Source organism: Phacochoerus africanus, chromosome 11 (assembly GCF_016906955.1).
Source record: "Phacochoerus africanus isolate WHEZ1 chromosome 11, ROS_Pafr_v1, whole genome shotgun sequence".
NCBI classification, from domain to species: Eukaryota; Metazoa; Chordata; class Mammalia; order Artiodactyla; family Suidae; genus Phacochoerus; species Phacochoerus africanus.
This window is the reverse complement of record NC_062554.1, coordinates 116336186-116351169: the sequence shown is the minus strand read 5'-3', so window position 1 is coordinate 116351169 and position 14984 is coordinate 116336186. Positions and strand designations below refer to the sequence as shown.

Below are 14984 nucleotides of genomic sequence, written 5' to 3'. Positions count from 1 at the left end.
GACTTTCACTGAACATAGGAAGAGATATGATTTTCACATTTATTTTTGCTTTATAGTTACTGTTTTCAAGCTATCTGGTTGAGAGCAAAACTTAACTGGTACCATACAAAAAACTGGTACTACAAAAACTGGTACTACAGAAAAAACAAATATATTTTGGGAGTATCCATGAAGATGCAGGTTTGACCCCTGGCCTCGCTCAGTGGATTGGGGACCTGGTATTGCCATGAGCTGTGTGCAGGTGTGGCCCTAAAAAGCAAAAAAAAAAAAAAAAAAAACCAAAAAACCCCAAATACATACATCAACCTTTCTATAACAGTGTTCAAACACAGGTCCAAACTTGAATTTTATGCAAAAAATTCACGTTTTATTTTTATTTATTCTTACATTGGTGGGAGCTGACGTCGGGAGCTGAGTCAGGAACTGAAAGGCAAGCAATGACTTTTCTACCTCTTAGCTGAACAGAAATACACACAATATGGCATTTTCATTAGGCAACGCTTGCTTTTTTACATTTCACACTGGACTGCAGCATTACCCTTTCTTGAAGGAAATGACCCACTTACTAAGGAAAACCATCTTTGGAGGAAGTATTTAATGTGTTATTTTAAAATAAATTTTCCAATAGGAAATGGAGAATTCTTTGCTGTGTAAATACTTATCTGTCAAGTTTATCTGTGCAGCTCACCAACATTTCCTTACTGGAAACAATGTTTCCACATCACAGTTCCCCAAAGGCTTTGAAGTCTCAGAATTCTGTATCTCCTTTGGCTTGCTTCTCTCTTGATTCCACCCAGGCTTTATTAATGGTTCGCTTCATATCATCATCTCCATCTTCATAAATTTTCTTTAGAACATTCATTAATCCCTCACTAGGATCTGTTTCAGTGTCATAGGAAGGCTTTCTGTTAAAAAGAAAACACAATCAACGATGGAGATGTATATATATTTATATAAAGTAGAGAAATATATATAGTATATCATGATATACTATATATGAAAACAGATAAATCAGGCTGTAGGAAGTCTAGGAATGGAGATGGGGGGGGGAAGAGTACCAATTGATAACATGCACAAATTTTTTTTTTTGGCCACACCCACAGCATACAGAAGTTCTTGTCAGAGATCAAACATATGCCAGAGCAGACACCCACCCAGAGCCACAGCAGTGACAATGCCAGATTCTTAACTTGCTATGCCATGAGGGAACTCCTGTGCAAATTCATCTTAATGAAAACTATACACCCACATTTAATGCATCAAAGAATGGTCATCTAAAACAGTAAGCGATTATACATGGGACTGGGATTTTAGTTGATTTTTAGCAATTAAATAAGCATTTACTTTTCTAATTGTTTTTATTCTTTCAAAGCATGTTTCCTCATATAATGTGGAAAATAATTTCATTGAGGGAAAACATAATTATGTATGGAAACATACTGAAGCTCATGTTAGAAAAGCTCTCCTTGGCATAACTCTCCCAGACCTCAGACAATACTACAAAGATACAGTACTCAAAGCAGCATGGTACTGGCACAAAAACAGACATATAGGTCAATGGAACAGAATAGAGAGCCCAGCAATAAAACCACACACCTATGGCCAATACAATCTTCCACAAAGGAGGCAAGACTATATATAATGGAAAATAATCTCAAGTAGTATTGGGAAAGCTGGACAACAGCATGTAAATCAATCAAGTTAGAACACACCTTCATGCCACACACAATAACTTGAGATGGCTCAAAGACTTAAAATATGACACCATAAAACTAGAAAAAACATAGGCAAAACATTCTATGACATAAATTGTGGGATGGTTTTTAGGTCAGTCTCCAAAGGCAAGAGAAATAAAAGCAAAAACAAACAAATGGGACCTAATCAAGCTTGCTTTTTGTATAGCAAAGAAAACCATAAACCAAAAGACAACTTGCAGAATGGAATAAAATATTTGCTAACGATGCTACAAGGGTTTAATTTCCAAAATACACACTCATTTCATACAACTCAGTAATGACCAACCCAATTAAAAAATGACCAAAAGACCTAAGTAAACATTTTTGCAGAGGTGATACAGATGGCCAAATGGCACATGAAAAGATGCTCAACACTGGTAATTATTAGAAAAATGAAAATCAAAACTACAATGAGGTTTACCACCCACACCAAGAAGTCCATAAATATTAAATGCTGGAGAGGTTATGTGGTAAGAAGGAAACTGCCTACACTGTTGGTGGGAATGTAAATTGGTATAGCCACTACAGGAAGCAAAAAACTAAATATAAAACTACCATATGATCATAAAAACCCACTCCTGTGCATCTATCTCGACAAAACTACAATTCAAAAAGGTACACACACACCCTATGTTCACAGCACCACTTTTTTTTTTTTTTGTCTTTTTGCTATTTCTTGGGCCGCTCCCATGGCATATGGAGGTTCCCAGGCTAGGGGTCCAATCGGAGCTGTAGCCACTGGCCTACACCAGAGCCACAGCAACGCGGGATCCGAACCGAGTCTGCAACCTACATCATAGCTCACGGCAACACCGGATCGTTAACCCACTGAGCAAGGGCAGGGATCGAACCCGCAACCTCATGGTTCCTAGTCAGATTCGTTAACTACTGCGCCACGACAGGAACTCCATCACCACTTTTTATAATATCCAAGACATGGAAGCAACCTAAGTGTCCAGTGACAGATGATTGGCTAAAGATGATGGGGTGTGTATATACACATACACAATGGAATACTACTCGGACATAAAAAAAAAATACCATCTATAACAACATGGATGGACCTAAAATAAAGATCATACTAAGACAAATACCATCTATCATTTACATGTGGAATCTAAACTATGACACAAATGAACTTATTTACAGAACAGAAGAGACGTGTGGTTGCTGGTGGTAGGGGAGTTGGGGGAGGTATGAATTGGGAGCTTGGGATTAGTAGATGCGAACCTTTGTATACAGGATGGGTAAACAAGATCCTATTGCACAGCACAGAGAATTATTCAATATCCTGAGATAAACCGTAACAGGAAAGGGTACGAAAAAGACTTTATGTATATATAAATGAATCACTGTGCTGTACAAGAGAAATTAATACAACATTGTAAACCAACTATATGTCAATAAATACAGGTCATCCTTTTAATGAGACGCATGAGTCTTGGGCCTAGTGGTATAAAGGCACATTCCTCAATGTAGTCAGCACCTCTAGTTCAATCAATGTGCAAAAGGGGCCCATTAACTTTATACTTAAGTTTTCATTCACCTTTTTAAGTGCCAAATTCTGTACTGGACACTGGTGATACAGTAAGATTCCTATACTTGGGTGATTCATTCTAGATTTAAAATCAATCCCACAGACAATGCCTAACCTTTACCAACTATATCCCAAATGCAATGTGGACGGCTGACTGACTAAAAGCAGTACATTACCACTGCAGGAGAACATTTAGCGCAGAAGAATTTTTGACTTAGAATGGAAGTATCTCTACTAAACATTTTTCGGAATAGCCATTACTAAGTAGGATTAAAATACTCTTATCATTTCCACTCTATACCAGTGACAGTGAAGTTCTAACTTTATGTCAGAAACTTTTACGGAATTCAAAAACCATTTATGGGTATCTTAGCCTCTCTGGAACTACTGAAATGGAATCTCTTGGAATGGTGAGCACCACCAGCACAAAAGAATCAACAAGTACAAAGACCTCCTTAAAAGGCAACTTGCTAGACACAAGCTCCCTTCAGGTGCCCTCTGACAGGTGAAAGCAGACATAATTGGATTAGTCAGTGGACATTAAGAGGTAAAGGGTCAAACTACAGACTTTTTAATTCTATTACCTTTGAAAATCTATAATCTTAGCAAAGAATACAATTCTTAAACAAATGAAAGTCGACTCACTCTTTCTCTTTGCATTCTTTTTCAACCTGAGTCAGGTAGTCCCACCGTGTGTTTTCTGCTTTCTTCCTACATAAGATCAGAACTGTATCTGTCTTGACCTGGAAGAAAAGTGGATAACAGCCATTTCTTAGAACACACAGAGATAAAGATGAATATTTAGAAAATTATTTACTCAATTACTTCAGTTACTATTATGTGTAGGACTGTTTTAAGTGCTAGTAATACTTTTATGAATAAGCCAGAGTCTGAAGTCTCATGGAGAAAGTTCATAATAAGCAAAACTGGAAAACCTTCAAATACTAAGTACTACCAAGTTAAAGAGGGTGTTAATGGGGATTGAGGAAGGAACTTGAATAGAAAGACCTTTCTGAGATGAAATCTAAGGTATGGGTCAAGATCCAGGAAACAGGGCCTTCTAGACAGTTGACATATGAAGGAGAAAGGCTCCAAGGGAAGACTCTCAAAAAAGAGGAATGGCTGACTTTTAAGACTTAAGGCGAGAGTAACATAAAGCGGTCAGAAATGGGCAGAAAATCATAAGGGAGCACTGGTTAAGGAGTTTGTAAGGTGAGTAAACAGCAAGAACATAAAACTCTTTCAACAATGATCCACATAACTAGGAGTGTTCTGAATATTACTTCAACTATGGGATTAGCACATGAAGAAGGGAGCAGGGAGTCACAAGCTAATCATTAAATTATATCCTAATTGCCTTTAAGCTGCTACATAACTGTAAAAACAAAAAGAATGGCACATCTTTATACCAGATGCATTAAACTTCATTTATTTAAATTAGGAAAGAGGGATTATCTCAATTAGTTTAAGTTATGAATAATATTTTTTCAAAGTTTTATAGTTTCTACTAATCCAACTAGGCTAGTGCTTGATTCCTTTTATGTAGCAAAAACACATTAATACTTATAGTTACTACCATTAACTGAAGCACTTTATATATATATCATTTTAGTGTATCATTTCAATTTCGTAAAACAAATGAGAAAACCAAGGTAGACAGTGATTAACTGAGCTCCCCAAGGTCACAACTAGTAAATGATAAAACTGGGAGTTCCCATCATGGCTCAGCAGTAACAAACCTGACTAGTATCCATGAGGACGTGGGTTTGATCCCTGGCCTCGCTCAGTGAGTTAAGGATCCAGCGTTGCCGTGAGCTGTGGCGTAGATTGAAGATGCGGCTCAGATCTGGCATGGCTGTAGCTGTGGCTCTAATTAGACCCCTAGCCTGGAAACCTCCATATGCCACAGGTGTGGCCCTAAAAAGCAAAAAAAAACAACCAACCCCAAACCCTCAAGTTTCATTCTTAATCATTTTCATTTTATTCAATGCCCTCCTGATTTTAATGCAATATTCTTACTATAATCTATTATTCTAGATCAGGAGCTGGCAAACTTTTTCTGTAAAGGTAGATAATTAATATTTTAGGCTCTGTGGGCCACATCATCTGTTGGTAGCACAAAAGCAGCCACAGATAACGTATGAATGTATGTTCATATAAAAATTTACAAAACAGGCAACAGGATAGATAAATCAGTTCTAGTTCATCTAATTATAAATTGGCCAGGTAAATGCATAAGGTTTCACAGTATTATGACAAAAAAAGGTAAACGTACTTTTTTTGAACTGCCCTCCACGGAGATGGGTTTCAAGAGGTTGTTCACAATCATGGAGTAATTCTTCCCATTTAGATTCTTTACCAAAAGATCAAATGACCTACGACACAATAGTGAACACATTATCTTTCTGGTTCTCAGGAAAGGTGCTCTTCAGTTCTTGTGGGGAAAAAAGGCACAGTCTTAGGATATGCATTTGGCCATCCCAGATGATAAGACTCAACCTTTAAAGCAAGCGTAAAGGATAATTAATTCTAAATTTAAGCAGAATTTTAGACACTGAGAAGAACAGAATCCATAATAAGACACTGTCTTTCCTATATGAGAACTCACCTCTCTGTGAAATGCACCTGTACATTCTCAGTGGGGACTTGATGAACTCCAGTTAAGGTAATGTAGATTTTCACAAACTTATCTGACTGATCCCATCCTGGTAACAACAAAAAGAAAAAACATGAGTAAAGTCTGATACAATCTCTGGAATGGCAAATGCTTATAGTTCATTAAAAAAAACAAACAAACAAAAAACTATAAGATAAAAATCTAGGAACAGACACATGAAAAAAATACACAATTTTTTTAGATGAGGAAAGTGAGCGTCAGAGCAGTTAAGTAATCTATTCAAAGTTAGGCATCTAGCTAGTGCTAGAAGTTGGATTCAGATCCAGGTTTACTGAACACAAAGCCCATGTTCTTTTTATTCCTTAGAATGAGGAATATGATTGTTAAATATATTCCTTAAGAATAGCTCATTTCCCCTTTTTATGGAAATAATTTTGTCCTATTCCCAAATATTATTAATTCTCCACAAGCTGACTGGCTAAATATCAATACTGTCTAATTCCATAAACATTTTTACTTCTTTAAGCAAATCAAAAAAATGCAATCCTAGCTTCCTCAATTCCTTTCCCTGACAAAGTAGAATGAATATAAATTTTTAGAGTCCAGGGGAAGTTCCCCTTGTGGCTCAGTGGTCAGCGAGTCTGACTAGCATCCATGAGGACGCAGGTTCAATCCCCGACCTCACTCAATGGGTTATGGATCCAGTGTTACCGAGAGCTGTGGTGTAGATCGCAGATGCTGCTCGGATCCTGCATTACTATGGCCGTGGTGTAGGCTGGCAGCTACAGCTCTGATTGGACACCTAGCCTGGGAACCTCCATATGCTGTGGTGCCGCCCTAAAAAGAAAGGGGGAAGAAAAAAAGGAGTCCAATTCATTCAAGTCTGCCAGTTTGACTAACCTACACATATCCAGAAAAGGCTATTTCAGTATTTATTATCAAATTATTCAGTCTCTAACCTAGATGAATTCTTTCAAAGAAAACATGCAAACATCACACAAGAAGCAAATGATAAAAATATACATGTATTTACTGTGTACTATATGACTTTTCCTCACTTAATTCTATAGAACAAAAATTCAGTGTCAATGAAAAAAGATGTCCTAAATGGTTCTATAGAACTTCATTTTGTTTCTCCCCATTCATTCAACCCATCCTCCACATTGCCAAATTTCTCCCTAAACACAAATCTAGGTTCCTAGTTAATACTCCATAATCCTACCACCTTAGTTTCCTACAGTTAACGACATGCACAGCATATCTCCTATGGTACTGCAGTGCATCACTGAAACATGAAACACACATTGCTTTTTACTATAACAATACTCAAAACATGATGCCTTTCATGTCCTTTGCCTTCCTTTTTTACACTTGCTGAACTCACTATTTTACTATTTTTTGCTTTTTTTGGGCCACATCTGCAGCATATGGAAGTTCCTGGGCTAGGAGTCGAATCAGAGCTGCAGCTAACAGCAACGCCAGATCCCCAACCCACCAAGAGACGCCAGGGACTGAACCCACATCTTCACGGATATTAGGTTTGTAACCCACTGAGCCACAATGGAACCTCCAGAACTCACTCTTTAAACTCAAATGTTTCTTCCAATTCTTCCTGACTTTTCCTCCCCCCCAGGGGAATTATTTTAACAGCTATATTCCCATAGTACTTTATAAATCTATTCAGTTAAGCAAATATTAAGTACTTACTATGTGCTACATATTGTGAGCATAAAGATTGTCCCTCTCCTTATGAGAGCTCATTACTCAGATTCCAAGTTACACTATTTCCAAAATAAAATGTCTATAATCAGTTGAGGGAAAATGGTATTATGACATTGTTATGGTATTAGCTGTATGTGTTCCAACCACACCATGAGCAGGATTGGGTCTTGGTCACTGCTGTGTACTCACAAGTCCAAGTACAATAAAGGCACATATTAGATGCTCAAAAATGTTTCCTGAATTTATGATTCCCTTCTTCAGTTAATATGAGTGGATAGTTGGCCAAGTGAAAACCAAAAAATGAAGAAAACCAAAACAAAAGCTGTGTTCCATGTATAATTAATGTATTTCAGAATAGGTTCCTTCTTGTTGCTACTCATCACTGTACTAATCATCTTGCCCTCTTGTTTTTTTTTTTTTAATCTTTTTGTCATTTCTTGGGCCACTCCCGTGGCATATGGAGGTTCCCAGGCTAGGGGTCTAATCGAAGCTATAGCCGCCGGCCTACACCACAGCCATAGCAATGCGGGATCCGAGCCATGTCTTTGACCTACACCACAGCTCACGGCAACGCCAGATCCTTAACCCACTGAGCAAGGCCAGGGATCGAACCCACAACCTCATGGTTCCTAGTCGGATTCGTTAACCACTGGACCACGACGGGAACTCCTTGACCTCTTGTTAATTAGCTTCCAGAAATTCAACCCTTCTAATCTCTTAAAAAGCATCTATAAAGTAAGAACTGACGGGTGCTCTCTTATAAATCACCAAAAACAAATACTTTATACACTGTTTTAAAAATTGATTTGGGGAGTTCCCGTGGTGGCTCAGTGGAAAACAAATCTGACTATCATCCATGAGGACGCAGGTTTGATCCCTGGCCTTAGTCAGTGGGTTAAGAATCTGGCATTGTGAGCTGTGGTGTAGCTTGGATCTGGAGTTGCTGTGGCATAGGCCAGTGGCTATAGCTCTGATTTGACCCCTAGCCTAGGAACCTCCATATGTGCATGTGCAGCCCTTAAAAAAAGAAAAAAAGAAAAAGAAAAAAGAAAAAAGAAAGACAAAGATAATAAAAAATCTGATTTTGTTAGTGGGTCACTACTGAGGAACAGGCTGCTCAGAGGCAGAAAGAACTAGATGGGGGGGGGCGCAAGTCATACCATAATTACTGATTTTTACTGTATATCCTGTTGTAATAGGAGCAACCACAGCCGCCGGCTTTTCATTTTCCAGAAGTTCTGCTTTCCTCTGTGATTTCTGCTGCATCTTGTTCTTGATTTCTGTCTCAATCTTGGACTTTTCAGTGGTCAGGGTATCACGTACTCTTTTTCTAGTAGCCTTTTCCAGAAGCACCTTCACCTCTTCTAGATCTTTCTGTAGCTGTGTTAAAAAACACATTAGCTATGATAAATAATAATATGATGTTGTGCACATTGGTCATTTCAATTTACTGAAATAGGAGCTAATAATAAGAGGTTCATTTAAATTTTCTAGGGTTGAGTAGCAACAAGGATTCTTTCGTTCAGCCTACTGAATTGTAAATAACTCAAGCTTCCTTTTTTTAAAATAGGAAAACTTAATCTTCAAGTAACAATAGGTAATCGAGCCAAAACTTTCTAGTTTGGTAGACTGTTAACTTTTTTTTACTTTTGTGATTTATAAACATTTTCTGATTTGTTAAGATGAAATTCAACAAAAAGGAATTCTTGGGATTTCCTTGTAACTTCCAGTCCATCATCAGATATTAGGAATTTTCTAAATATTAAAAGATATAAGTGAATACATGATGAGTGTGGTGAAATGCTACAGCAACTTGACAGGTTATCCTCTACTTTCCATCACTAACTGGTCCTCACTGATCTTCCTATCCCAAATAATATATATAAAAGTTTACATTTTTAAGACAAAAGATAAAAAAAAAAAGATATTTCTTCTAATAAGTTTGATTCTGAAGCTCCAGGTTTCTTTTACCATCAGAAGTCTGGGACCTGGTTTGGTTGCACAGTAAAGGGTAAAAACCTGGGCAAATAATCCAACATAAAACACAATCCTGGATCACTGGAAATGCCACCTGCTTCTTATTTGTTACACCAAGACATTGCCTATCCAAAGCTACTGCTATTTCTTTCCAGGGGCAGAGCCAAGATTTTGTGAGGTTAAGAGTCAAAGACACTGTTAGAAAATTAATGAGCTTAAAAACTTTTCCTCGGTTATCCTCTGACAATGCAAATTTGTAAGATCTTTCTAAACAGGGGATTCATTTTTTCTTAAAATGACTTTACAATCTGTCTTGATACTAGCAATTTGAAGGGAAGACTTTGATATTATAGCCTGAGATCATATAATGCTCAAAATAAAAATATTTAAATGCTTGATAACTCAGTATAATATGTGAAGTACAGTTTTAAAGTCTTTATGTTTCTTAATAGTATTAGAAAATGCAAAACAGGGGAGTTCCCCGTCATGGCGCAGCAGAAATGAATCCGACTAGGAACCATGAGGTTGTGGGTTCGATCTCTGGCCTCGCTGAGTGGGTTAAGGATCTGGTGTTGTGGTGAGCTGTGGTGTAGGTTGCAGACACGGCTCGGCTCTGACGTTGCTGTGACTCTGGCGTAGGCAGGTGGCTACAGCTCCGATGGGACCCCTAGCCTGGGAACCTCCATATGCCACAGGTGTGGCCCTAAAAGGACAAAAGACAAAAAAAAAAAAAAAGGAAGAAGAAAATGCAAAAACAGAAAAATGAACTCTTTTATCACAAGTCTTTTTATCTCACTTAACTCCAATACTCTTGTTTTGCCTGTATGTGACTGCTAAAAACATGGTTTAAAAAGTCTGTGCGCCCAGTCTCTGGTCCACATTCTATCTCCGGCTCTCAAAATTCATTTATTACTAAGGCAAAAAACTGCAACTCATCTTTCGAGCATAGAACCACGATGCTGTTAGTTCAAACCAATCTTTTTTTTGGGGGGGGGGGCTTTTTAGGGCCACACCTGCAGCATATGGAAGTTCCCAAGCTCAGGGTCAAATTGGAGCTGCAGCTGCCGGCCACAGCCACAGCAACCCACGATCCGAGCCTCATCTGAGACGTAAACACAACTCATGGCAACATCAGATCCTTAACCCAGGGAGCAAACCCAGGGATCGAACCCGCATTTTCATGGATACTAGTCAGGTTCGTAACACACTGAGCCACAAAAGGAACTCCCAAAGCAATCTTTTTGTTATAATTTCTTTAAAAAGTCACGCTGATTCTAATAATATGATTAAAACATTTAAAATGTACAATGAGTATGTTTTGTTTCCAGAGTAGGGATTTAGTTTTTTTTTAAAAAGAAAATGTATAAATTCTAAACAATATGGATCCTTTTTCTAGGAGACTCAGAACTCTGTGAATTTAGCAATGTATGCCCAGACCCTCTTTACAGCCAGTTTGGCTCTACAGCACTACAAAAATGAGATATCCACTGTTAAGTCTGAAGCAACTTACAGCAGGCCTGTTTAAGATAATTCCTTAGTTCTCTTATTTACACATTTGAAATGAGTAATAATGATCCCTTTGGTGCTTTTCCTGTAAATATCTTTAAGATATCTACAGCAGTTTCTCACCTAATTTCTCTAGGCATTCATTTATCTTCCTTATGCAAAATCACATCTCCTTTTTATTCCTATCATAAATATATTCAAGCTTTCTCTTCTAACTTATTTCCAAGTTCTTCACTAAGAAGCATTAAAACCAAAGTGGTTCAAAACAGGCAAAGGACTTGAGCAGACATTTCTCCAAAGATGTACAAATGACCACCAAGCACATGAAAAGATGCTCAACATCATTAGTCATTTAAGGAAATGCACATCAAATTCATAATGATATACCACTTCACACCCACCAGGATGACTAACATCAACAAACAACAACAAACTCCAGCAAATAAGAGTTGCTGAGGATGAACTGAAATTGGAACCTTCATACACTGCTTGTGGGAATGAAAAATAGTGCACTTTGGAAAAGAACTTAGCAGTTTGTCAGTTAACCATGACTCTGTAATTCCACTCCTCCATATATACCATAGATTTGAAAACCTATGCCCACATAAAAAGCTGTACACAAATATTCACATCAGCATTGTTCATAATAATCAAAGTGAAAATCAACCAAATGTCCATAATTTATGAATCAAAATGTGGTATATACATACAATGGAATATTATTCAGCCATAAAAGTATATGCTTCACCATGGATGAACTTGAAAACATAACGCTAAGAGGCCAAAAAGGTCATATGCTTTAAGATTCCATTTAGATGAAATGCTCGGAATAGGCAAATCCATAGAGACAGAAAGCAGACTGGTGGCTGCTGGCAGAAGAGGAGTAATGGGAAGTGACCGCCTAATGGCCACTTAATAGGTTTCCTTTGGGGATGATGAAAATGTTCTTGAATCATATAGTGATGGTTGCACAACACTGTGAATATACTAAAAAAAGCACTGCATTATACACTTTAAGATGGTAAAAACAGCGAATTTTATATCAAACAAAAAGAAAACCCCCAAATGTCCCTAAACTTATACACTGCAATTAGAAAGCCTGTTACTTTGAAAGGGATAAATATTGAGCAACTCGTGTATGTACAATCACTTCAGAGTCTTTCCTGAGGGCACGTGGTACCCTAAGACCTATCTTTAAAACTCCTAACAAACTTGTGGCACATTATCCACAATAATACTTAAAACACATACACACTTTTTCATTTAAAGCAAATTCTTCGACTTAAAAAGTCAAATGTGAGGATTTCCCAGTCTTGTTCATATTAAGCAGAAGATTCCCAGGGAGTAAATCTAGTTAGTGGAAACCCAACAATTCACTGTGATTAACAGTAATGTCATTGCAAGTATTATTATTCCCATTTTGTAATTGCACAAACTAAATCTCCAAAAAGTTAAGCCACCTGTGTTAAGAGTTTATAGAGCTTTAAAAAAAAGTTACAACCAATTTCCCAATATAATTATTTTTTAAAACGCACATAGCAAACAATTGTTTTGCCAAGCACTGTTTACAACTCTGTGAAATGGATACCACTGTGGCCCAGAGAGGCACCATAACTTGCCCAAAGTATGTGTAGAGAAAACATAACAGAGAATTTAAGTGCTAGGACTGCGGACTTCTCACCTTCCAACTGCCCTCTCAGTGGAACGACTCTCAGTTTTTGCAATCAGCTTTAATTTAACAAAGCTTCACGTCCAAAGGCTGGTGTACAAGGAGTGAAAAGAGCCTGAGGATAACGTGAAGGTGACCAGCTCTTGGGTCCACGGTTGGATCCACCTGCCGCCGAGAACCGCAACACACCTCCGCTCACCTACAGCGCCGACCGCCGGCCGGGGTTGTGGAAGGCATCCAACGGCAACTTTCCGGGGTAAGCGAAGCCCCGAAGGCCCGCAGTGGCCGGTCGGCACCGGGGCCGCCACAGCTGGGCGGGTGGGAGGCCGCGGGGAAGCGCGGGAACCCAAGGACGCAGGAAAGCTGCCAGACAGGCAGGTGTCGCCGGCAGCCGCAGCGCAGCTCGATAGGGGAAACAGGGCGGTGGGGCGAAGGACGCAGCGGGAAGCTTTAGCAAGGCCGAGGGAGGAAGATGAGGCCAGACCCCTTACCTCTTCCAAAGCTGAAGCCATGGTCGAGCTGCGTCAGGCAAGGCCCGAGCTCCACCGGTACAGGATGAGAACAGGAACGCCGCAACGAGAGCGCTGATTCCAAGCGCAGATCGCACGGACACGAGTCGCAGTGGCCGTGGCCGTGGCCTGAGAACACGCCCGACTCTAAGCGAGAGAGCAGCCGGCCTCCGGCACGCGGCGCCTCTGGAACCTTCGCGAGTCCGTCACCGAAGGCCCACCCCGCTCCAGCACCGCCTATAGGGCTTGGCCCCGCCCTACCTATCCTGGCCCCGCCCCGCCCACCTCGCCCCCTAGCAACGGCTCAACTCTCGCGATCACACCGGCAGTTCGAGAAGAGTAACGCCTCTTCCTTCCTGCCTGGGCAACTGTACGTAATTTACTTTGACCCCATCGCGCCGACTGCGCAGTCGCAGCTCGAAACCGCCGCTTCTGCTTACCTTAAACCACCCCGGAAATAACGCACCAATCTTCGGGGCCTAAACCGGAAGTTGACTAGAGAGTCTACTGGTTCGGTGCGCTCTAGGACCCGGGGCCCCTTCGTCGGCCATCTTGTTTAAGACTGTGAACGTATGCGAGTGAAGGACGAAAAAAGGGATAAAGGCGAGCCTACATGTGCTAAAACGGGAAAAAACGAGGACATTAAGTGCGCAGGATCCTGAGGGGAACGGTTGTGTCTTCACTGGGTTCTCGCGCTCTGGGGACGTCAGGATTTAGCGTATACGACGTGGTGGCGTCATCACCGGTCGCAGTAGGAGGTGGGGTTGCGTTGGCCGTGTGGCGGGACCCAATGGCGGCTCCGAAGCGGAGTAAGCTTCCTAATATGCTGGGTGCCTCCCGGGGTGGCTGAGTTTGCTTCCTTCACCGACCAGTCACCAGATTTGGATTCGATTTCAGTGAGCCTATTAATGTCAAAGAAAATGTGAGCTAAGATTTCCTGAGGCTGCATTCAGCTCCGGTTCTGACTCCTGCAGCCCGGCTTAGTAAGGCCCTTGAAAAACTCACTTTTCAGATAGATTATTTTAGCCTCTGGGGACCTCAAAACGTCTGAAACACGGTTGAGAATGTAGACGGTTACCCCTGAGACGTCAAATAACCCACACTCGGCTTTATCAACCCCAAGGTAAAGATGATCCGCAAGTCACAGAAGGAAAAAAGTACAGAAAAATGCAGGCCCATTATCTCAATAAAGAATCAGAAGTACAATACAAAAACAAATTATTTTTGCACACAACTCATGGACGTTAAGGAAAAGATGCTAGAACTAGAGAAGTTCATAGCGTTTGGTTCCATTTAAACAAAATCTAAAGCTGTGAGACTGAAAATCAGGTTGTGTTTGGGAAGACAGTGACAGAAAGAAGCCACGAGGGGGCTTTTGAGATTCGGCTAATTTTTTTTTTCTTGATTTGAGCCCTGGTTACAGATGTGTTCACTGTGTAGAAATTTCATTGAGCGTCCTTCTGTGCAGTTTCTTGTGTATGTTATTTTTAACTAAAAGTTATATTTAAGTAGGCCCAAGAGGTAATTTTCCTGGTAGAAATGTAATACCGATAACAATCGTCAAGATTCATAGAACTGAACTCCAAAGATCTGTGCATTTTATTTATACTTAAGGTTTTTTTAAAAAAGTGTCTAACTGGAAGCTTGGAATTATTTAGGCACTTAAATAGGAACAAATATCCCATTGCACTATGTGAAAATTTGACCTAAT

At 39.7% G+C, this 14984-nt stretch overlaps 1 protein-coding gene across 1 annotated transcript; it reads right to left on the bottom strand.

Moving 5' to 3' along the window:
- Positions 1–345: 345 nt before the first annotated feature.
- Positions 346–13514, bottom strand: CACYBP (calcyclin binding protein). Its single transcript, XM_047752789.1, has 6 exons — positions 13256–13514; positions 8773–8992; positions 5882–5978; positions 5549–5648; positions 3919–4016; positions 346–905 (listed from the first exon to the last, which is right to left on the bottom strand). Exons 1-6 carry the CDS (start codon positions 13274–13276, stop codon positions 749–751), a joined length of 693 nt encoding a protein of 230 aa, XP_047608745.1. The 5' UTR covers positions 13277–13514; the 3' UTR covers positions 346–748.
- Between the last annotated feature and the right edge of the window lie 1470 nt (positions 13515–14984).

Excerpts from the sequence above, each read along its gene's own strand:
- CACYBP (XM_047752789.1), bottom strand. The coding sequence starts at position 13,276 with ATGGCTTCAGCTTTGGAAGAG. Across the intron at positions 8,993-13,255 it reads TGGCTTCAGCTTTGGAAGAG|CTACAGAAAGATCTAGAAGA; the intron begins GTAAGGGGTCTG and ends TTTTTAACACAG. Across the intron at positions 906-3,918 it reads AAAGAATGCAAAGAGAAAGA|AAAGCCTTCCTATGACACTG; the intron begins GTGAGTCGACTT and ends TCTTTTTAACAG.